The sequence below is a fragment of the Zea mays genome, chromosome 9 (genome assembly GCF_902167145.1).
Source record: "Zea mays cultivar B73 chromosome 9, Zm-B73-REFERENCE-NAM-5.0, whole genome shotgun sequence".
Classification (NCBI taxonomy): domain Eukaryota; kingdom Viridiplantae; phylum Streptophyta; class Magnoliopsida; order Poales; family Poaceae; genus Zea; species Zea mays.
Window position 1 is genome coordinate 155,709,664 of NC_050104.1, and position 21,657 is coordinate 155,731,320.

General features: G+C 51.2%; 2 protein-coding genes across 2 annotated transcripts; both read left to right on the forward strand.

Moving 5' to 3' along the window:
- The first annotated feature begins 15,126 nt into the window (after window positions 1-15,126).
- Window positions 15,127-18,033, forward strand: LOC109942666 (uncharacterized). The gene is made up of 3 exons (XM_020544807.2): window positions 15,127-15,231; window positions 15,826-16,028; window positions 17,204-18,033. The coding sequence occupies exons 1-3, from the start codon at window positions 15,127-15,129 to the stop codon at window positions 17,709-17,711; spliced, it is 816 nt and encodes a 271-aa protein (XP_020400396.1). The 3' UTR covers window positions 17,712-18,033.
- Window positions 18,034-18,164: 131 nt separating this feature from the next.
- On the forward strand, window positions 18,165-21,324 carry LOC100282030 (NADH-ubiquinone oxidoreductase B16.6 subunit). Its single transcript, NM_001154943.2, is given in 3 exon segments — window positions 18,165-18,591; window positions 20,766-20,837; window positions 20,927-21,324. Coding segments are annotated over 3 exon segments (432 nt in total). The 5' UTR covers window positions 18,165-18,376; the 3' UTR covers window positions 21,072-21,324.
- Window positions 21,325-21,657: the final 333 nt, after the last annotated feature.

Sequence of the window (21,657 nt, forward strand, 5' to 3'; positions counted from 1 at the left end):
ATATTTTGTCTTTAGCAGCCGAGTTTGCAATCCATCCATATCTTGCTAGGTAGTGCAATTTATTTGCTTCTGCGATTGATTGGACGTTTGACGGACGTTCTCTGTCTAGTCTTCACGTCGCTTCTGTCGGCCATATCTTGTATTTTGCTGGTTATATTTGGCTTTCCTCTGATCCTCACTGGTATCTCATTTTTGTCTTGAGGTATTCACTGCATGCCCTGCACGGATGTGACCGTTTGAAAAATATACTGATAATTCCTGGGCGTCCCCCCCAATGGGTGTGGGCAAGGGACGGCTTGGTACGCTGAGTGTTTTAGCCGGTTGCCTCTGAGTAGTAATGCGATGGGACGGCTAGTGTAATCATATCCTTTGCGCTGTTGACTGGAGTCCCAATGGGTGTAGTGTTGCATGAAACGGCGTCCGCCGTCTGACGTGTCTTCGGGTGGGTGGAAGTGCTTATTGAATGCCTTGCGACTGTTCAGTGACCGCGGTTAGAAGTGAGCGGTTGCCTTTCCCTTCTATAAATAACCCTTTTGCTTCTCTGGTTTCTTCACATCTCTTCGCTGCTCCTTACTGCCTTCTTTTCCTTCCCTCTGTCTACTTCCGCCATGGGCAAGAACAACAAGCGCAAGCGCGAGCCGACTCCTCCATCGGAGGATTTCGGTGACTCGGAATACTCGGAGGAGGAGTTCTCCTCCGAGTCCGAGGGGTCTCCGGCCCCCGTCTCTCCCCCGGCGTCGTCCGATGACTCGGACGACTCCCAGGGGATAGCCGCGGAGGTCTGGACGTACATCCGGGCCGTCGAGCACTCCGGGCTCGAAGGCTCGGATGAGTCGGAGTACTCCTCGGATGAGGAGGACTCGGACGGCGGCGACGAGGGTGAAGACGACGACGACGACGACGACGACGGCGACGGTGACGGCAGCGGCAGTGGCAGGGGCGGCGGCGACGGCAGCAGGGACAGCACCAAGGGCGACAGCAGCAGGGGCAGCACCAAGGGCAGCAGCAGGGGCAGCACCAAGGGCGGCGGCGGCGGCAGGGGCAGGGCCAGTGGCTAGACGCCACTGGTCTTCTTAGATATTAGTATAGTTTAGTATAGCTAGAATAATGTAGTAGTAATTAGTGTAATTTAGTAGTAGTAGTAATGTAGAGTAGTATATTGTAGTTTAGTAGTAGTAGTAATGTAGAGTAGAATTAGGGAAGTACCAACTCGTGAAGAGTTGGTTTGTAAACTCGTTAACTTCCCTTTAATGAAGACTGTCGTTTATCCCCCCTTTTTGATGACTTGTCATTGCTTTTGCTGAACGTTGAACTGATTCTTTTGATATAGTAGAAACAACGTCGAGCGATGTGAAGATTGACATCAGCGTTTTAGAAGTAACACTGAGCAATCGAACACAAGACCAGCGTTTTAGAGGCAATGCCGAATGATAGGAGGTCGGCATCGGCATTTTAGAAGTAATGCCAAGCGACAAAATACGGGGCCGGCATTTCAGAAATAACGTCGAGTGATTGAATGTCGGTGTCGGCATTTTAGAAGTAATGCTGAGCGTTTGAACACGTGGTTGGTGTGTTAAAGGACACGCCGAGTGATTGAAAGTCGGCGTTCGGCATTTTAGAGTCAACACCGAGCGATTGAGCACGTGGTCGGCGTCGGCATTTTAGAAGTAATGCTGAGCGTTTGAACACGTGGTCGGCGTTTTAGAGGCAACGCTGAGTGACTTGAAGGTCGGCGTCGGCATTTTAGAAGTAATGCCGAGCGATTGAACACGTGGTCGGCGTTTTAGAGGTAGCACCGAGTGATTTGAAAGTCGGCATCGGCATTTTTAGAAGTAATGCCGAGCGATTGAACACGTGGTCGGCGTTTTAGAGGCAGCGCCGAGTGATTTGAAGGTCGGCGTCGGCATTTTTAGAAGTAATGCCGAGCGATTGAACACGTGGTCGGCGTTTTAGAGGCAGCGCCGAGTGATAGCCAGCTTCTCAAGTTACTTTGAGGAAAATGACCGAGTGATGAGGTGGCACATTGGCTTTCTTGGAAATAACTGTTGGATATCCACGTGGCATGCTGGGATTTCGGAGATGACCGCCGTGTGATGACTGGGCACTTTTTGAAAGGGTATCTGGCTCAAGAAAATCCCTTAAGAGTCGCGCTTTTAGCCGCCTTTGCTTTCCGTGCCCTAGTTCTTGCATTTCCGCATCTGAGTCTTCTCTGCCACTCGCCTCTTACTCTGTTTCGCCAGCGAGAAGCAAGATGGCGCCCAAGAGGAAGACTGCGAACTCGTCTGCCGCGGTGATCCCCGCCATCGACCCCAACAGTCAGTTACCCTTCGCAGGTAACCATATGTCTGTGATTTCTGAAGTTGAGCTTTTCCGCCTTGTTTCCATCGGGGTTCTCCCTCCACGGGAACTCTGTTCTTGGCGGGCTTGCCACGGGACTACTGTCCCAACCGAAGATACCCACGAGTCAGTGGTTTACACTCCTTTCCTTCTTCGCGGCCTCGGCCTTCCCATATCTCCTTTTTTCCGTGGCATCCTTGATTTTTATCACATCAACCTGACTCACTTGAACCCTAACTCCATTCTCCAAATCTCTATTTTCGTTCACCTTTGTGAAGCTTATCTCGGCGTGCTGCCGCACTTTGGTTTATGGAAATATCTGTATCACTGCCGTCCTGGGATGGCCGGGGGGCAACATCAGTTGGTCGGAGGTGCAAGTTTAGAGATGCGCCGTGGGCGGAAGACCGAGTATCTCGAGATACCCCTCAAAGACAGCATTAAAGGTTGGCGTCTGGAGTGGTTTATAATGGATAATTATGGAAATTCTCTCCCTTCCCGCTCAGGAAGACAGCCGGACGTTCGTACTCCGAGTTGGACTGAGTCTCCCACGGACCAAGAAGTGGCCGAGGCAGGCGTGTTGCTTACTGAAGTTGGATTACTGAAAGAGAGAGGTCTGACTGCCGAAGCTGTGGTCACAGATTTTGTTTTCAAAAACATTCAGCCGCTGAAAGACAGGGCCTATCCAGCATATCTTTACCGAGGGCTGGCCGACTCAACCCGAGTTACCAATAGGAGAATTCCTTCTGCTGATTTGGTGAGCCGACTCGAAATGATCCTCAGAGGTAAAGTTTCAAACGTTGGTGCTCCAGTGGCATACTCGGCTTGGAACCTGCCTTCTCCCAAAGATTTCACTCTTTTTGTGTCCAATCCGCCCGTGACAGATAGCAATTTGGGTCTTAGAGTGCGACCTTCTGCTGAAGAGGTCCGTTCCTTAGTTGCTTCGCTCGGGGAGATACCTGATGATGAACGGCAGATTTATTTTGAAGTGCCCCTGAACCCTAGTGATGCAGACATAAATGACATGCTCGATCTGCTAGCTGAGGATTCATCTGATACTGCTCCTGATGGTACATTGGCAGTGGTGCCCCTTCCAGAGGTTGATGCGACCTTGGATGTCTCGAAACCTGTCAATACTCGCCCGAGGCGTCCTAGCCGAACCAGTCAGTCCGAGCCTTCTGCTGATGAGCAGAAGAAGAAAAGAAGACGCCTCCGGCGAGTGTCCAGCTTTGACGAGGATGCCAGCACCTTAGCTCCTGCTGCCGAAGAAATGACTGCAACTGGCCTTGCTGACATTGATCCCAATGGGTGTGCTCCGCCTGCTGCTGACCCCAATGAGGATGCTGTTTGTGCTGTTGCTGTGGAAGATGAGGAGGAAGAGAATGAAACTCCATTAACTCGGAAAAACAGTCGGCAGTTCGTCGCTAGCGGTGGTAGTAGTGGGGTTCCTTCTCCTGCCTTGTCTGCTCTTATTGGTCTGCAAGAACTGTCCATGGCCAATTTTGATCAAGCTCTAGAGGATATGGTCCCTGATAACTTGTTGTTGGAACCTGCAGACGTTGATGCAATAGAAACTTGTGCAGCCGTGCCAGATGCTGGGTTGAGGTCGTCCCGTGCCTCGTCGACCTTAGAGCACGATCTCGAGGGTCGGGATGATGATTTGGATCGTCCTGACCCTATGGAAGTAGCTGAAGGCCCGTCAACCTTAGAGGTGGTCACGGCAGAGAGCTTGGATCCCTTGAATAGCGCTGACATGTGCCCAGTCCCCGAGGGTGTCGCCGGGGAGGACTCAGCTCAGGTGAGGAGTGTAGGCCACTACCCAGCCCCCGAGGGTGTTGCCGGGGGTGACCCGGCTCGAGTGGGCAGTGCCAACCTTGACCCAGCCCCCGAGGGTGTCCGAGCGAGGTCTCCCTCCTGCACTTCCATGGATGTTCATGTGGGTTCACCTCCACACTCTGGCGGCATAATGGTGGCTCAAACTCCGGATCAGGGGGTCGCTTTAGAGGGCAGCATCCCCACTGGTCTGGCGTTAGGCTCTGCTGAATGTACTGAGCTCGTCCCTGCTGGTCTGCTGCAAGCTGCTTCGGGTGGTGGTGTGGCACCTGGTCATCATCCGATTTCTCCTGACTTGGGGATCCCTTCATTTTTTTCCAACTTCCAGGTGCTGTACTGTGCTTTAATTTGATCTTTATGTTGCATGAATTGTTGCCATTATGTTCATCCGCTCTTCTTATCAGGCTTTGGTGGATGGAATGGTCGGTCAGCTGAAGTCGCAGGGTGCTTCCATCCCGGAGGTGGCTTCATCTCTTGAGCGTTGGAATCCGGTGTTGCTTCGGGGTCGTGTATCTGAGTTGGAGGTCACTAATGCTGGTTAGTGTCCTTTCTTCTTCTTCTTTGTTCTTGCCCGTGGGTTGTTTTACCTTCTGACCTCATTTTGTTTGAATGCCTCTTGATAGGGATGACTCGGCAGATCACAGTTCTTGAAGAAAAACTTTCCCAAGATCAAGCTGAAATGGCTCGACGATGCGCTGACTTCGAGGAGAGATATTCTCAAAGTCAGATCGAGTTGAGTCAAGTCTCTGCAGCTTTGGATGATGCCAACGCTCTGAGTTCTTCTCTTCATGCTCAGCTTGACTCTGAGAAGGTAGCTTACGAACCCGTGCTTCGCCTTATCATGCTCTTGGATTCTGAATGAGTTGATTTTTGCTTGTAGGAAGAAAAACGCATCTTTGCTGCTTCTCGCGACAACTTGGACAGATTGTACCGAGATTCCAGCAACTCGCTGACCATCTTGGAGAGGAGCCACCGTTTTACGATGGAGGAGCTTGACAACCAGCGCCGTCAACTGCAAGAATCCTCGGACGAAGTGGCCCGCCTTACACAGTTGCTATCGGCAAAGGACGCCACCATCAAGGGACTCCGAGCTTCTAAGAAATCCATTGCTCAGGAGTTAGAAACTGCTCAACAGGCTGTTAAAGTTGCTGAAGAAGCTGCTGTCACTTTCAAAGCTCAGCGCGATAAGGCCCTGGACAAGGCCATTCGGGCGGGACGAATCTTGATGAGAAGACCCGGCGTGGTTGTCCCTGAAGATATAAGAGCCGATGTGAATGCTGCCCCTGATTCCTCGAATTGTCCTTCTTCGTCAGTCGTTCCTGAGAAAGACATTGGAAAATAAAGAAACAGTTCGCGTGCTCTGAGCGCGCAGTTAGCATGATCAAGTACTCGTTAGAGGTTATCGGCTTGTCATTCAAATGACGTGATTACTCCCTTATTGTATCAGAATTTATTAGTTTGCAAGTTTGTGGTAACGCTGCACGATGATTATGAAGTTTGTTTGCGGGATATGGAGATCATCCCTTGAACTGCATGAGCGCGAGTATGCTATACCGATTTAAGCCGTCAATGACTTTTTAGCCGGTAACTCCGTTAGTAGGGTATAGTGGTCACCCTAGGTAAAGTAAGCGTGAGCATGTTGCACCGCCTTAAGTCGTTGCCGACTTAAGTCGATTGCTCCGTTTGTAGGGCATAGTGGTCACCCCGAGTTAAGTAAGCGTGAGCATGTTGCACCGCCTTAAGTCGTTGCCGACTTAAGTCGATTGCTCCGTTTGTAGGGCATAGTGGTCACCCCGAGTTAAGTAAGCGTGAGCATGTTGCACCGCCTTAAGTCGTTGCCGACTTAAGTCGATTGCTCCGTTTGTAGGGCATAGTGGTCACCCCGAGTCAAGTAAGCGTGAGCATGTTGCACCGCCTTAAGTCGTTGCCGACTTAAGTCGATTGCTCCGTTTGTAGGGCATAGTGGTCACCCCGAGTTAAGTAAGCGTGAGCATGTTGCACCGCCTTAAGTCGTTGCCGACTTAAGTCGATTGCTCCGTTTGTAGGGCATAGTGGTCACCCCGAGTTAAGTAAGCGTGAGCATGTTGCACCACCTTAAGTCGTTGCCGACTTAAGTCGATTGCTCCGTTTGTAGGGCATAGTGGTCACCCCGAGTTAAGTAAGAATGCAAGTCAATCATAAATGAGCCAAGTATCTTTGAAATCTCTCTTTATTGATGACGTATTTCCATTATACAGAATACATGGTCGCTCCGGCTGTTTTGAAATACAGCTAGGGGTAGAACTTTCGGAGGTGCTCTATGTTCCAGGAGTTCCCAATTTCCGTGCCATCCATTTGGGTGAGGCGATATGATCCGGGACGAGTGACTTCTGCTACTACGAAAGGTCCTTCCCATAAGGGTGATAACTTGTGCCGTCCCTCCCCCGTTAGAATTCGGCGGAGGACGAGGTCTCCCATCGAAAAGAAACGTTGCCGCACAGCTTTGTCGTGGTAGCGCCTTAGAGTCTGCTGGTATCGTGCTGATTGAATCACTGCATTCAGTCGTTCTTCCTCAAGTACGTCAATATCCTCCAGCCTAGTGGCTTCGGCTTCTGCTATGCTTTCGAAGATCAATCTTGGCGCCCCAAACTTGAGATCAGCAGGTAGCACTGCCTCCGACCCATAGACCATGAAGAAAGGAGTGTTTCCATGCAGGGCCCGGCTAGGTTGGGTTCTCAAGCTCCAAACAACATAAGGCAATTCTCTTATCCATTTTCCTGCGAATTTTTCATTTTTATCAAAGACCCTTTTTCTAAGTGCCTCCAATATCATTCCGTTGGCTCGCTCAACCTGCCCGTTGGCTCTCGGATGGGCTACAGATGCATACTTGATCTGAATGCTTTTTTGCTCGCAGAAGTCAAAGAATTCTGAACTGGTGAAGTTGGATCCCAAGTCAGTGATGATACTGTTTGGTATCCCAAATCTGAATATTATGCTTTGTATGAATTCCATGGCTTTAGCAGAGGTTAAAGAGGCAATGGGCTGGAACTCTATCCATTTAGTGAATTTGTCAATTGCCACCAATACATGGGTGTATCCTCCTTGAGCTTTCTTGAAAGGTCCAATCATATCCAATCCCCAGCATGCGAAAGGCCAAGTTACTGGTATGGTTTGTAGCTGCTGCGCTGGCATGTGCTGTTGCTTCGACAGGTATTGGCAAGCTTCGCATCTCTGAACTAACTCGGCTGCATCATTCTTCGCCGTCGGCCAATAGAATCCTGACCTGAAAACCTTCCCGACTAATGTTCTGGATGCTGCGTGTACTCCACACTGCCCTGCATGGACTTCCTCCAGAAGTTGCTTCCCGGTGGACGGGAGTACGCACTTCATGAGGACGCCTGACGCGCCCCTCCTGTATAATACCTCCCCAATGAGTGTATAGTGAGCTGATTGTCTGGCAATGCGCTCTGCCGAGTTCTTGTCATCTGGCTCTTCTTCATTCTTTATATATTTAATAATCGGTTGCCTCCAGTCATCAGAGTCTGACTCGGGTTGATCTATGATAATGCACTCTTCTATTTGATCCGTTGAGATGCTCGGCTGGAGAATTTCTTGCACGAAGACCCCGGGCGGGACTTGAGTCCGACCGGATCCAAGCTTGGACAGTACATCAGCCGCCGTGTTCCGATCTCTTTCTATATGATGAAACTCCAGACCTTCGAATTTATCTTCTAGCTTTCGGACGGCGGCGCAGTATCTTCCCATTGAATCACTTGAACAATCCCATTCCTTGTTTATCTGACTGATGACTACCAGAGAATCTCCGTACTCCATCAGTCTCTTGACACCCAGTGATATGGCGATGTTTAATCCGTGTATCAAAGCTTCATACTCGGCAGCATTGTTAGAGGCCGGGAATAGCAACTGGAGAGCATACTTGAGGTGCTCGCCTCCAGGTGCAGTGAAAAGAATTCCTGCTCCTGCTCCCTGCAGCTTTAGCGAGCCATCAAAATACATTCGCCATACTTCTGCCGTTTCTGGATTATCCGGCACTTGCTGTTCTGTCCACTCTGATACGAAGTCGACCAGTGCTTGAGTTTTGATGGCAGTGCGAGGTCGGAACTCGATATCATGGGACCCCAACTCGCAAGCCCACTTGGCTATTCGACCAATGGCTTCCTTGTTGTGAAGAATGTCCCCTATCGGAAAACCAGTAACTACTGTGACTTTGTGATCGTCAAAGTAGTGGCGCAGCTTGCGGGCAGTCAGAAGTACTGCATATAATAGCTTCTGAACTTGAGGATACTTTTTCTTCGATGGGCCTAGAACCTCACTGATGAAGTAGACAGGATGTTGTACCGGGTAGGCATGCCCTTCTTCCACTCGCTCGACTACCAACGCAGTGCTTACCACGTGAGTCGTGCAAGAGATATATAGCAGCAGATCTTCAGCCGGCTGAGTCGGCGTAGCTCGCCGGGGCGGTTTCAATACTGGCGGTGTTGTCAGGAATTTCTTCAGTGCGTCTAGAGCTTCTTATGCCTCTGAAGTCCATTGAAACTTATCCACCTTCTTCAGCAGTTTATAGAATGGCAGGCCTTTTTCTCCCAGCCTGGATATGAATCTGCTCAAGGCTGCCATACATCCAGTGAGTCGCTGAACCTTCTTTTGCGATCGAGGAGCTTCCATCTTCATGATAGCTTCAATCTTATCTGGATTAGCTTCAATTCCCCGGTGGCTGACAATAAATCCGAGTAATTTTCCCGCTGGTACCCCGAAGACGCATTTTTCAGGATTGAGCTTCCATCTATATCTTCTCAGGCTGTTGAAAACCAGCTGTAAGTCTTCGATGAAGTTTTCCGGATTCTCCGTTTTAATCACCACGTCGTCTACGTAAGCCTCCACACGCTTGACCCAGTGATCGGCTAAGCATGTTTGAATAGCTCTCTGATAAGTCGCTCCAGCGTTTTTGAGGCCGAACGACATGGAGGTATAACAGAAAGCACCAAACGGGGTGATGAACGCCGTTTTTTCCTCGTCTTCTTTTGCCAAACTAATCTGATGATACCCGGAATAGCAATCTAAGAAAGACAGCATAGAACATCCAGCGGTGGAATCCACCACCTGATCTATCCTCGGGAGCCCGAAGGGATCCTTCGGACAGTGTTTGTTGAGATCAGTATAGTCGACGCACATGCGCCAATCCACTTTATTCTTTTTGAGTACAAGAACAGGGTTGGCTAACCACTCGGGGTGTAATACTTCTCTAATAAATCCGGACGCGACCAAGCGGGCTAACTCGGCACGAATGGCCTCTCTCTTGTCGGGCGTGAAACGACGCAGCTTTTGCCGGATCGGCCTCGCCTGAGGATAGACTTTCAAGTTGTGCTCGGCCAACTCCCTCGGGACTCCCGGCATATCCGCAGGTTGCCATGCGAATACGTCTCGGTTATCTTGCAGGAACTGGACGAGCGCGCTTTCCTATTTGTCATTTAAACTAGAGCTGATGATGGCCGCCTTGCGCTCATCAGCAAACCCCAGGTTGATCCGCTTGGTGTCTTCAGTCGGCCGCATAGAGGTCGCGGCCTGGGCTTTGTTTGCCGGCACGGCGAGGTCTTCTTCAGGCTTAGAGTTCGCCGGTGTAGAAGGAACCGTTGACGGCTTGGTGGTGAGGGCTGCTTGGATGGCCACTCGGAAACATTCTGCGGCGCCTTGGAAGTCGGCGCGCACAGTTATGATTCCTTGCGGCCCCGGCATCTTCAGTATCATGTACGTATAGTGTGGGATGGCCATGAATTTGGCCAGCCCCGGCCTCCCGATGATGGCGTTGTACCCGCAGTCGAAGTTCGCCACCTCGAACCTCAGGAACTCGGTTCTGTAGTTATTTGGGGTCCCGAAGGTGACCGGCATGTAGATGTGGCCCAGCGGGTATTCCCCTTCTGTCGGCACGATGCCGAAGAAAGGAGTATCTGACTCGTGGAGCTCTTTGAGGTGAACTCCCAAGCCTTGGAGCGTACGGGGGAAGGTGACATTGATGCTGCTCCCCCCGTCCACTAACACCTTCTTCACCCGGCTCTCTCGGATCACCGGATCGACGAGGAGCGGGTATTTGCCTGGGTGGTCGAAGTTGAGCCATTGATCCTCCCGAGTGAACGTGATTGGGTGCTCCGACCACCGGTACGGGGCGGGAGGGCCGGTGGTCGCCACCAGTATCTGGCGGTCGTTGAGCTTTTGTTGTCTCTTGTTTTCCTGTGACCCATGTCCACCGAAGATGACGTTGACCTCCCTGTCAACGCGCGGGAATGCTCCTCCCCCCCCTCCTCCGGCTGATGGGGCTGTCGTGGTTCATCTGGTCCTCCCCTCGGCGGAGGAGGTGGTAGAGGTTGGAAGGGTCGGCCATGCCCGACGGAGTGCTTGAAATCCCGGCAGTTGCGGAGAGTGTGGCGCATATCCTTGTGGTACGGGCACTGGGCGTCGAGGATGTCGTCCAGCGTGCGTTCGCCTCCACGAGGTCCTCCTCGGGCGCGAGAGGCGGGTGGTCCGGCGGCGTGTACCTCTTCGCGAGGCCTCTTCTCCCAGCGCTTGTCGGGCAGCTGGTTCGCGTCGCGTCGTGGCGCTGCCGGTGTGGGCTTTGTTCCTCCGATGAGGTCCTGGGCCCGCTCGTCAGCGGTGATGTAGAGGTCGGCTTCCCGGAACAGCTCCTCGGAGGTAGTCGACGCCTTTTGCAGTATGGCTCGGACGAAAGCCGAGTCGTTAGATCCTCTGTAGAAGTCCTCGATCACGGCCGCCTCCGTGACCTCGGGGATGCGGTTTCTTATGGTCTGGAACCTTTTGAGGTATGACCGGAGAGTCTCATCCCCCCGGCGCTTGATGGATTTGAGGTCCCATGGTTGCGCTGGCTTGTCGGAGAGAGACTGGAAGTTGGCGGTGAAACGTCGACTGAAGTCTCCCCAGTCGTCGATGCAGTGTCGGGGTAGATGTCGTAGCCACTGCAGCGCGTCTTGCCCGAGGACGATGGGCAGATACGCAGTCATGACGTCTTCGGATGCCCCGGCAGCCCGAGCAGCGGTGGTGTAGACGGCTAACCAGCCCCCTGGATCCTGCTTAGGTTCATATTTATCGACATTGGATACCTTGAAGTTGGGAGGCCATTGGATGGCCCTAAGGCGCGGAGTAAGGGCGGATACTCCGCACGTGTCCTCCTGTCGTCGAGGATGTCGTCCGTCCCGGGGAGGGGAGTGGCGGTGGTGGTTCCTCGACCGTCCCCGGGTGGTTCCACCAGTTGAAGCTGTTGCCGACTCAGTTCGGGTGGCCTGGCTTTGAGTCGGGAAGCCATGATCTCGGTCATACTCCTCCCGACGGCGAATTTCGTTCTCGTGCCGTCGTTCGCGCGAAGCATTGATAGAGCTCCGCGCGTCTCGGCGACTGTTGATGGCGTGTCGCAGATCGTTCGGCGGGTGAGCGAGCGGTAGAAGATGGTTGGCTGCCTGAGTGAACAGGCGCCGGTATCCCTCGGCGTCGGGGGTCCGAGGAAGTCCGTCAGCTATCCGGGCTAGAACGCCTCCGACTTCGCTCGGCGTGTTCATAGCTCGGGCGAAGTCAGGGTTCAAGTTGCGCCCGAAGAGCGGGTTCCCGCGTCGTTGCCTTGCATCTTGCTCGGCTTGCTCCTGAGTCCGACGGCGATCACGTCGTCGGGAGTTCCTTCGTTCTCTGAAGACGCGTTCTTCCGGAGTTTCTCCTATCTCTGAGACCTCGTCTCGCGAGACAGGCTGCTCCGGATCCCGTTCTCCAGCTGCGTGATGTCGTCGAACGTTCCTGCGTCGGTTCCTTCGTCGGCGGGATTCTCGCTGAGGCGGTTCTTCTCCGGGCACGGTCGGTTCATCGTCGGAGACGGCGGGCGACTCTGCCCTCCCGATGAAGAGGACGTCGGGGTAGAACGGTATTGCTGCCGTGGCGACTTTCTTTCCGTTCTCCTTTGAGGTCGGAGGAACGGGAAGAACGACTGGCCTCTCTCTGGTCTCCTTCTTTCTCATGACCTGTGTCCATTCTTTCGTCGGGGAAGTAGACAGCGGAGTCTTCCGGGTCAGCGAGCTTCTAGCTCCAGCCTCCCCGGAGACGATCTTTTTCCGAAGACCCGGAGGTAGCGTCTTTCCAGCATTTTCGGAGTTTGTTGGAGGAGACTTCTGTTCCGGCAGATCCGCGAGGCGGTGTAGAATTCCTTCTTCGTCCGCCACGGATGAGATTGTCCCGAAGCAGAATATGGATCCGGGACGCATGGTGATCTTGCTGTGGAAGGTGACGGCCATTGAGCTAGCTTGGATCGTCGACACACCCCCTACCTGGCGCGCCAGCTGTCGGTGTTTTGGGTCCGACCGCACACCCGGGGTTGCCCCTCGAGGTGTTTTTAGGAGTAGGACGGTGTCAACGACTGTAGCAAAATGGTTCGTGCCGATCGCACGAGGGACAATGGACAAGATTTGCAGGTTCGGGCCGCTTAGAAGTGCGTAACACCCTACGTCCTGGTGAGTATATGAGCGTGGTTACAAGAAGATTCTCTGCAGAGAGTTTTTTTGTGGGTGGCTAAGTAGAACCGGGTTGATCGATCTGAAGGGGTGCCCCCTAGGCCTTATATACTCGGCCGTGGAGCAGTACATGTGATACGATAACAACAAGTAGCTAAAAGATAGTGAACCTCTTGAGTTTATCCCTACGTAACCTTCGCCGACTTATCCTCGCATGGCTCTGTTGCATGGGGGCTTCAGCGCGGGAAAGTCGGGTCTCTGTTTGTGATTCATTCGTTCGACGTTGTGGGCCGCCTGTGTTTGCACTAATCAGTCTCACGTCTTCTTTATTGGTTGTCTTTCCCTAGGCCCACGAAAGAATGACCTTACGAATTATTGGGCCCTTGGGCTTTTCGTGAGGCCTTTTACTTCTTTAGTGGACCCAGGGGATATCTATCCCCCACACTAGGTACAACTAAAAAATTTATTCATACAATCTAGTGTATCTAAGTCAATGTATCTTATTTAATAGAACCTTTAAAGATACGACACATTTATGTGGGTTATATGGATAGAACTGTATATAGACTTAGAGGGTCGTGCTAGAGATGTTTCTTTACTAAAATACCGTCCCTTGAGTTTTTTTATACATACTCCTTTAATATCCATTAAAAGATATGAGACATTTATGCGGATTATATAAATTCTAATCCATCGTTTCAGAGTTTTCATGAGCCGGTGTCGACGTCACGGGCCAATTTAATTATGCCTGCGTGTCCTTTTTTTTAAAAAAGAACCGGCTTCAGTCACAAGGAGGAGAGAACACATCGATGCGGTTATGTGTCGGTGGTACGGTACCACTGATGATTTGATACGGGGCGAAGCGATAAGCACACATCCGCGCGGTAGTAGGTTTCGTCTGGGCGAGCGCGAGGATGAGGGTTTAGTTAGTTCATTCTGAGGATTTCGGGGAGGGTAGGGTAGGGTGCGTGTTGGTCCTGCCAAGATCAGCAAGGAGGATTGCACGATTGAGCTTGCCTAGCTAGGCGTCGTCGGTGACGCGGCGAGGTTAAAGGAAAAGAAAGAGAGAGAGAGAGAACATTCTTCTTCCAAGCAAACCCGCCGTTGTGTCTGCGTGTCTAAACACCTGTGCTGTGCTGTGCTGTGCTAGTGCTTTCGCAGCTCTGGTACGGAGGGACCGAGGGAGGGAGACACGGTGCTGCTGGGCCAGGGGAACAGAACAGCTTCGTACGTACAGGATTCAAGGGCCGTGCAGGCCGAGCAGTACGCGTCGCCCTCATGAGTCATGACAGGGTTGAAGGACGCAGGTACAAGGCTGCCATCAACTTGACGGGCGTGATTAGGCTGGCCGGCGCTACGGATAACGCGGTGCAGGAATGGCGGCGGATGATGAGGGGACACTGTCCCCGACCTGTTTCCGCTGTTCACGACGTTGCGACTTGGAAAGAGAGAGCGAAGTGGGCGAGATGGCCAGTAGGGGATTGCTTGCTCGTAGCACCTTTGCAGGAATTTCCTCTGATAGTCTGATGGGAGATCAGATCGAGAGATCCCCATGTGCGGGTGCGGGTGCGGTGGCATCGTCATCCAGCGAGGAGTTCATTGCTCCTTGCTCTCGATCACTCATCATTGACTCGGATCCGGAGCAGTGGAGGCGTCTATCTACGCGCCACCACTGCTTTCTTTTTGTTCTCTTCTTCTTTCTACTACTACAAGTGGCCGAGTGCCTTCTCCTGCGGAAATTCTCGGCGCATGAACGTGCGTGCGCGACAACCGCCGCTGCTTTAGCTTTATCCTTGGTCGCAGCTGCCGCCTGCCACGAGCATCATCGTCTCACAACGGGGGACGATTATTCCTTTTATTTTCCCCCTTATCATGTTTATCTGATAATAAAGTATCCACACACGGCCTGTTCCGTTTGATACCAAGACTAGACAGTTTCGCTAAAGAGAGGCCAATCATGCATCATCGCAGACTATAGTATACTTCTTCAACCACCCAATTTCTAGCCATCGTGAGAAAGAAACTGATTTTTAAACGACAGCTACCGGACCGGACGATTAACTAGTCCTGATCCGTCGTCCAGTCTCTCGGCTTCTTCTGCTCTGCAGTGTGCAGTCTGCAGTCTGCAATGCACTGCACCCCCCCCGACTGAAGTGACATCGCACCCTCACAGGATTGATTGTCTAAACATCGGGACACCGTCTTGTGTTTTATCTTTTGTCCGATCCTTTACTCTTATGCTTGCTTGAGTGTCAGCTTTGTCCCCTTTTTCCAGTTCTTTTTCTTCTAATTATTCCCCTAACCACCGAGCTAGCACAGTCATCAAACTCGGAATGCGGTGCAAAGTATCTGCTTTAGAATGCAGTGCAGGTATGCAACCGATGGCTCGCGCGCCAAAAGCAGGGGGCGGGGCAGGACAGGGGTGCCGCACTGCTGCTCGAAGCCCTCGTGAGGCCAGGCCATGCATGCCGCGAGATCAGGTCGTGCGTGGGCGTGGCACATGCTGTCGGTGCCACTCTCGGTTCAAGATCCGAGCTCCTCGCGCAGGGATTATAAGAATAATCGGGTTATTATTTATTACAGTTCACCTTTCGGAGATCGGGTCGCAATGTTCCTCCTGCTCGCTTGGTCGGTGTCGGTCGATCCTCACATGCCCATCTGCTCAAAGCAACTCACGCTTGCCCTCTCTGCACACGATTTGTAGCATGGAAAAACTGCGCCTGCACCGCCCATCTATATATCTCTTTGTTCGCTTTACAGCAGGTAAGGGCACGAGGGAGGCACCCTCCAGTTGGCCATACGATGTGAGCAGACCAGACGGATAATTTTAGTAGTTATGTTTGTCGTATGCTAAGAGGACGCATGGAAGGACATATAGTATTTATGGTTTCCAGGCATCGCTCCCTTATTCTTGTAGCTATAGATGACTAAGAATGACGGGCTAATCGGGCCGGCCCGTAGTGCTTAGCCACGTCATGGTTGGAGCGGGGCCTGTGTCGGCATGGCCCGATGGCTAGTGCCGTGTCTGAGCCGAGTGTCGAGCACGCTGGACCGACACGGGCACGATACAATTAGCTTCGAAGCACGTTTAGACACGCTTCACACTTAACTTAAATCTCGTCGCCCCCTCCCCCATCGGGCCCCGTCTCGTCACACTTAGTCGCCTCGCCCGTTATCTCTCACCCTCGTTCTCTCCGTCTCCTTCTGGCGATTTGGGGACGATTCGACTCCGCCGCCTTCTCACCTCCGGGCTCCAGCCTTCGGTCAGGTCCTCCACCGCTCCACCTCACGCCCCCCTGGCTTCCCCTCACGACCTCACCTGGTGGCTGCCTGGCTGGTGGTTCGGTCACGGATTTGGTTAAGGTAAGCTTTCGGTGTTTGTCTTTTTCTTCCTCTAGTCGACGTCTCCGACGAGGTTGAGACTTCTTAATCGGGTGCTTGTTCTTGTGAGTTTTTACCTATATAGGTTTTTAATGAGGCAGACATTGCACTAAACAGATCAATATTAACTATTTTAGTATGCTTTAACTGTGTTTGTGAATGTCTGAGATCCTGTGGTGTAGTGCTCGGGCCAGCCCTGGCACTACGGGCTGCCCGGGCATACCATGCCGACACGACACATCTAAGAGGCCTTAGTGTCGTGCCGGCACGGCATGACACATCTATTAAACGGGTCGTGCGCTAATCGTGCCGTGCCGGCACGGCACGACACGTCTATTAAACGGGTCAAACGAGTCGTGCGCTAATCGTGTCGTGCCAGGGCCGTGTCGGACCGGGCCGCTCGTTTGGACATATATACTTGCAGCTATAGTTGACCAAACGAACAGCCCAACATGACTCGGCATAGGCCCGTTAGCCCTGACAGCTAATCGAGTCGTACCCGATCGGCCCACGTGCCACAGACGCGGTCTAGGCATGATATGTCGGCCTGTTAGCCGTGCCGGACCGGTCTATTAATCTGTCCACGGACACGAAGAAAGCTAACGAGTAGAACTCCAGTGTGTTTGTTATAAATAACGAATAAAAAATCTAAATATATGTATACTATGTTTGTAAAATAAAAAATATATAATCGTGCTAGACTGGGCCGACACTGCGGGTCGAGACAGCGGCCCAAATACGGCAGGACTCTCGTTCTGGGTCCGGTTCAACACTATTTAACTCGTCAGACACGACACATTTGACCATCTATACTCGCAACCCATATCGTTCTTTTTTTCTCACCAAGTATTCCGTGTGACCATACATACATGCACCATTTTGCATAAATATGATCGTTCTATTTATTGCCAACTAACAAATTATTAGTTGAGTTGAGCGAAACAATTGTTAGTTGTGAGGTATTTAACAATTAGTTGGATATCAACTGAGGGGTGTTTGGAACTTTCTATTATCTTCAAAAGTTCCAAATAGGGCCTAAGAATGGGAAAAATTATTATCCTATAATCCATGATTGTGTATATATAAAAGTGAACGGATAATTTCTGAAGAAGTGATTCTGTCAATCAAGCTGTTAACAGTTTTTTACTCGTCCACAGAGGCAGAGGGAAAGAGCTAGCTGGTGGCCGCACACGAGCGTCAGCACCGCCGAGATCGCGGCCTTTGTGCCGCGCGTCAGAGCGAGTCACGCGGACGTGTAGCGGGCGGTGGTGCGCCTGCGGGCATCGCAGATCTCTCGTCGTCTCGTTCACCTACCGGGAGCACCGACGGGACGGGGAATCGCCTGGTCGGTGTTCCACCCATCGCCCGGGGCGAACGGCTGGACGGGTGGGTCGGTGTTCCGGTGGCCGACCGCCTGGCGGGTCGCGCGATCGCAAGGGCAGGCGCTCAGGCTCAGGCTCAGGTCACGCGACGCGGGAAACTGAGTGCACGCTCCAGGTTTCAGGACGGGTAAAGGTTTACCGCACTGCACCGCATGGCGCCGGCGCGGTCCGGCCCTCACCGACAGCCGTCGCGGCCACCACAGCCACATCTCTGGGGGACGGTACGGTAGCACGGTCGCTGTACTCGGTCGTCGTCTGGTCCAGGCGTCACAGCATTCTGTGAAATCATACAAGCACCGTGTCCTAGTCACGGAGCCATCGCCGACGACGCGAAAGGTCATGCTCAGTTTGTTTGGGAACGAAGCTCGCGCTGCGACGCCCGACCTAGCGCAAGCAGGCAACGCGCCAACTCAATGGCCGGCCCCAGTGAGAGAGATGCACGAAAATGAACGTGGAGCTGTTGCAGATTTTATTTTCGTAATACAATACAAGTATACGCTTATATATATATCATACGAATTTAAAAGTTTCCTGAGGTAAATTTTATTTAAGCGACAGAGGAAAAACAAAAACAAAATGGGAGAGGATGCTGATGGTTGGTTATCTCCTCTAGTCCACCACCACGAGTTGAGCCCATTCACGATCAGCCTTCTACTGGGCCTGAGAACTAGGCCCAACTGCACTCTCTTTCCCTTTCACTAACTAAACAAAGAGACGCTCTTGCAAAACAGGCCCTGGAGACCTCTGAATTGACGAGTCAATTCTCTCACCGAGGTCCTGGTGCCCGAGGGGATTCGCGATCCCATCCCAATTCACAACGCACCGTCGTCTACTCGTCTCCCACAACACGGTCCACTAACCCTAGCGACAGCCTCGGCTCGTTTGATCCCCGCGGGGAGCTCTAGTTCCGCCAAGCGTGCGTACCGGCGTCCGGATCCGGGACCGAAGATGACGGAGTCCCTGGTGCGGAACAAGCCGGGGATGGCCAGCATCAAGGAGATGCCGGTGGTGCAGGACGGGCCGCCGCCGGGCGGTTTCGCGCCCGTGCGCTTCGCCCGCCGGATCCCCACCTCGGGGCCCAGCGCCACCGCCATCTTCCTCACCACCTTCGGTGCTTTCGCATATGGCATGTACCAGGTCGGCCAGGGGAACAAGGTCCGCCGGTAAGTGGGCATCTCTTTTTTTTGTCAGGCAGCTTGCTTGAAATTGGCGGTAGTATGTTATAAGCTTGGAAATAGGTTAACTATGATTCGTACGCAAATGCACGTAACACGTTCCCATCAACGTTTCCTAATCACAGAAATGGGTTCGTATGTAACTGATGTGACATTAACCTATACAAAGTACTAATGGTTTCCTGTTTTCAGAGGAACCAGATCCTTGTAATTTAATTGTCTGTCTAGTAGCTAATATATGAGTAATCTCATTCCAACTAACGTTTGTTCATATAAATACTGTGGTGTCTGAAAAATGTGGTTTAGTGAAGAATGCATTGTCTTAGTGTTACAATGTAGCTTCTCTTGGTTGCACATATTATGCATAATTAACAGAAGAAAAAATGGTTGCCGATGCTGCCTATCTTAGGTGAATAGATGATGAATCAGAGAGCCAGAGATATGCAGTGGACTTTTATATATGCAACTAAATTTTAGTTGGTTACTCAGCTGTATTGGGATTATCTTGGATATCATCTACTCGTGTGCTAAAATTATTTAGCTATGGCAGTAGAGTTGAATTGAGAGAATTAGAATGATGGCTTCAATATTGATCATTGAAATATTGTTAAGCCCCTTTTGCTGAGCCACAGGTTTGAAGCAGCTTCTCTGCATTTGCGGGGGGAAAGGCTTGCCTCGGTTTGAAGCAGCTTCTCTGCACACAGACAGCTTCTCAAATCACAATTGCTCACCAAGGCTGCTGCCCACACATCTGATTTGCTGCTGTCTGCACCCAGCCCATATGTGGTGCCCCAATGGCCCAATCTCACAGCACAGAGCCTGATTCCCTGCGAAATGGACCTTCTGGCAAGCCGTGCCATGCAGCCTTTGTGACTGGGGAGGGGGGGCATCACCAGGAGCATAGCGACTTAGCCAGCAACCTTTACAGGCAATGGCGGTAAAGGCATGTGACAGTGTGACCACATTGTTTTCAAGTCGGACAACTTGCTGGTCGTTCTGACTGACCGACTTGGGCGACTAATCACGATTAGTCGGACGATTTGGACGATTAATCGTGATTGGTCCAAACCGACTTGGACGACTAATCGCGATTATTCAGACGACTTGAAAACAGTCACCCCATCATCACAGTGTCACACTCACACCAGCAGCAGGTGGAGATAAAGAGCTGGATGTTCCTCACTCTCACCACACCCCCGAGAATTTCACACCTAGCGACCGTGGAGACAGAGTTGGATCCTCGAGCTCACCTCACACTGCTCTCCTCTCTTCGTCCTGTCCTGAATCTTTTCTTCCTCGATAAGATAAGAGCGTATCAGGACACCACCATCTGTTATGTCCCTCATCGTTCATCCATTACTACTTTTATTTACTTAGAAACATTGAAACATAAGAGCCACAACCATTTTTCTGTTGGCACAAAATTAATCGAGTGAGAAGGTGCATGATGAACCATGCAGAAAACTGCAAGCTGGCTTGTATGTCTGTGATGCACCTAGTGATAAGTCATAAAATTGAAAACAGAGGAATGGATTGTATTATGTTTCAATATACCTCTGTTTCCACAGGGGAGAGCTGGGCCAGTGAACCAATGCCATGTTTGATCACTTTAGCTAAGCCAAGCAGAACCACTGATATGAGCAGATGAACTTATGAATTGTTGTGATTAACGATCTGAAGATGTGAGAGACTGGTTTGAACCCAGAGACGAGTTGAGGAACCGAAGTTGGTTGTTATCCTTTGTTTAATGGATATATACTTACAGAACAACGAATTGCAAATACTACCAGCCTATCTCTTGCTTCCTTATGTTATGTTTTTTTATAACCTGGACTTCTGTTTTTTTTCTCTTTTCCATGTATTAATAATAACTTTTGAGCTATCAAACTGATTCATTTACGAAGGTATATATATGCTATGGCATGATACTAGCTGTGCTGCTATTCAAGTTTCGGCTGGAATGCTTGGTTGTCATGCCTTATTGCTTTGCAGTGTTTGCTAGTACTTGTGCGAGTTTTTGCATGTTATGTGCTTGTGTTTTACGTCACCAGCCTTGATAAGTGCTAATTACTACCTATCAGTTGATGTGATTTCCGTGCCCATGCTATACATACCTTTAGCTCACCAGTCTTAGCTTCATGGGGGTGGAATCATGCATGCAGGGCGCTCAAAGAAGAGAAAATTGCTGCTCGCAGTGCTATACTGCCGATGCTCCAAGCAGAAGAGGATGAAAGGTACTAAGCAATTACTGTCTGCCATTATCGTTGGTGTTATATTTTCTCTGGCATTCACGTAACACTTAAGGTCCATGGTGCGCATGTAGATTTGTCAAAGAGTGGAAGAAGTGTCTTGAGGAGGAGGCGAGGATCATGAAAGACGTTCCAGGGTGGAAGGTCGGCGAGAGCGTGTACAACTCTGGGAAATGGATGCCCCCGGCTACTGGTGAGCTCCGCCCTGAGGTTTGGTAAGGGCCTGTTGCAGGCACTGAATGCCATCATGTCACGGGGGCACGGATAAAGCTTCATTTTTCATTAAGGATCAGCTGTTTAAAGACCTGTATTTGTTGTACTTGAAATCTGGCTGGTTAATAATTGGACATGTAAAGCCGACGTTTACATTGATGTAACGTGTTCTTGTCTGCTATTGCTTCCCAGCCTCTGGTGTTTCTTCCTGTAAGTCATTCCGAACATGAATCCTTGTTATTGAAGAAAGTATGAAATATAAGCAGCGCGTAGCGTGGTGGCGGCGCCTCCTGTCGCGTGTGGATTTTCCCGTGTTGATGGAACCTGATGTTGCACCGGGGATTTTCCCCGGAGGGAGCCGAGCGGTCAGTATAGTTTCCAGAGCGGAGTTTGTGTGGGTAGTGTTTAATATGTGGTCAGTATAGGTGCCCAGAGCTGTGAGTAGTGTGTGCGTGTTCTCGGGTAGTTTCGAGTATGCGATCAGTATGTGTCTCTATGAGTTACTTGATACGCCACTGCTCATATATGAGTGTTACTCTGTATGTTAAGAAAAAAAAGTGGAATCTAAAGTAGAAAAGTTGTCTGTGTGCTA

Bases quoted from the DNA above. Each gene is read 5' to 3' on its own strand.
- LOC109942666 (XM_020544807.2), top strand. From the start codon at position 15,127: ATGCATGCCGCGAGATCAGGTCGTGCGTGGGCGTGGCACATGCTGTCG. The intron at 15,232-15,825 runs GTTATTATTTAT...CGTCACACTTAG, and splicing joins GGGATTATAAGAATAATCGG to TCGCCTCGCCCGTTATCTCT. The intron at 16,029-17,203 runs GTAAGCTTTCGG...ACTCGTCCACAG, and splicing joins CGGTCACGGATTTGGTTAAG to AGGCAGAGGGAAAGAGCTAG.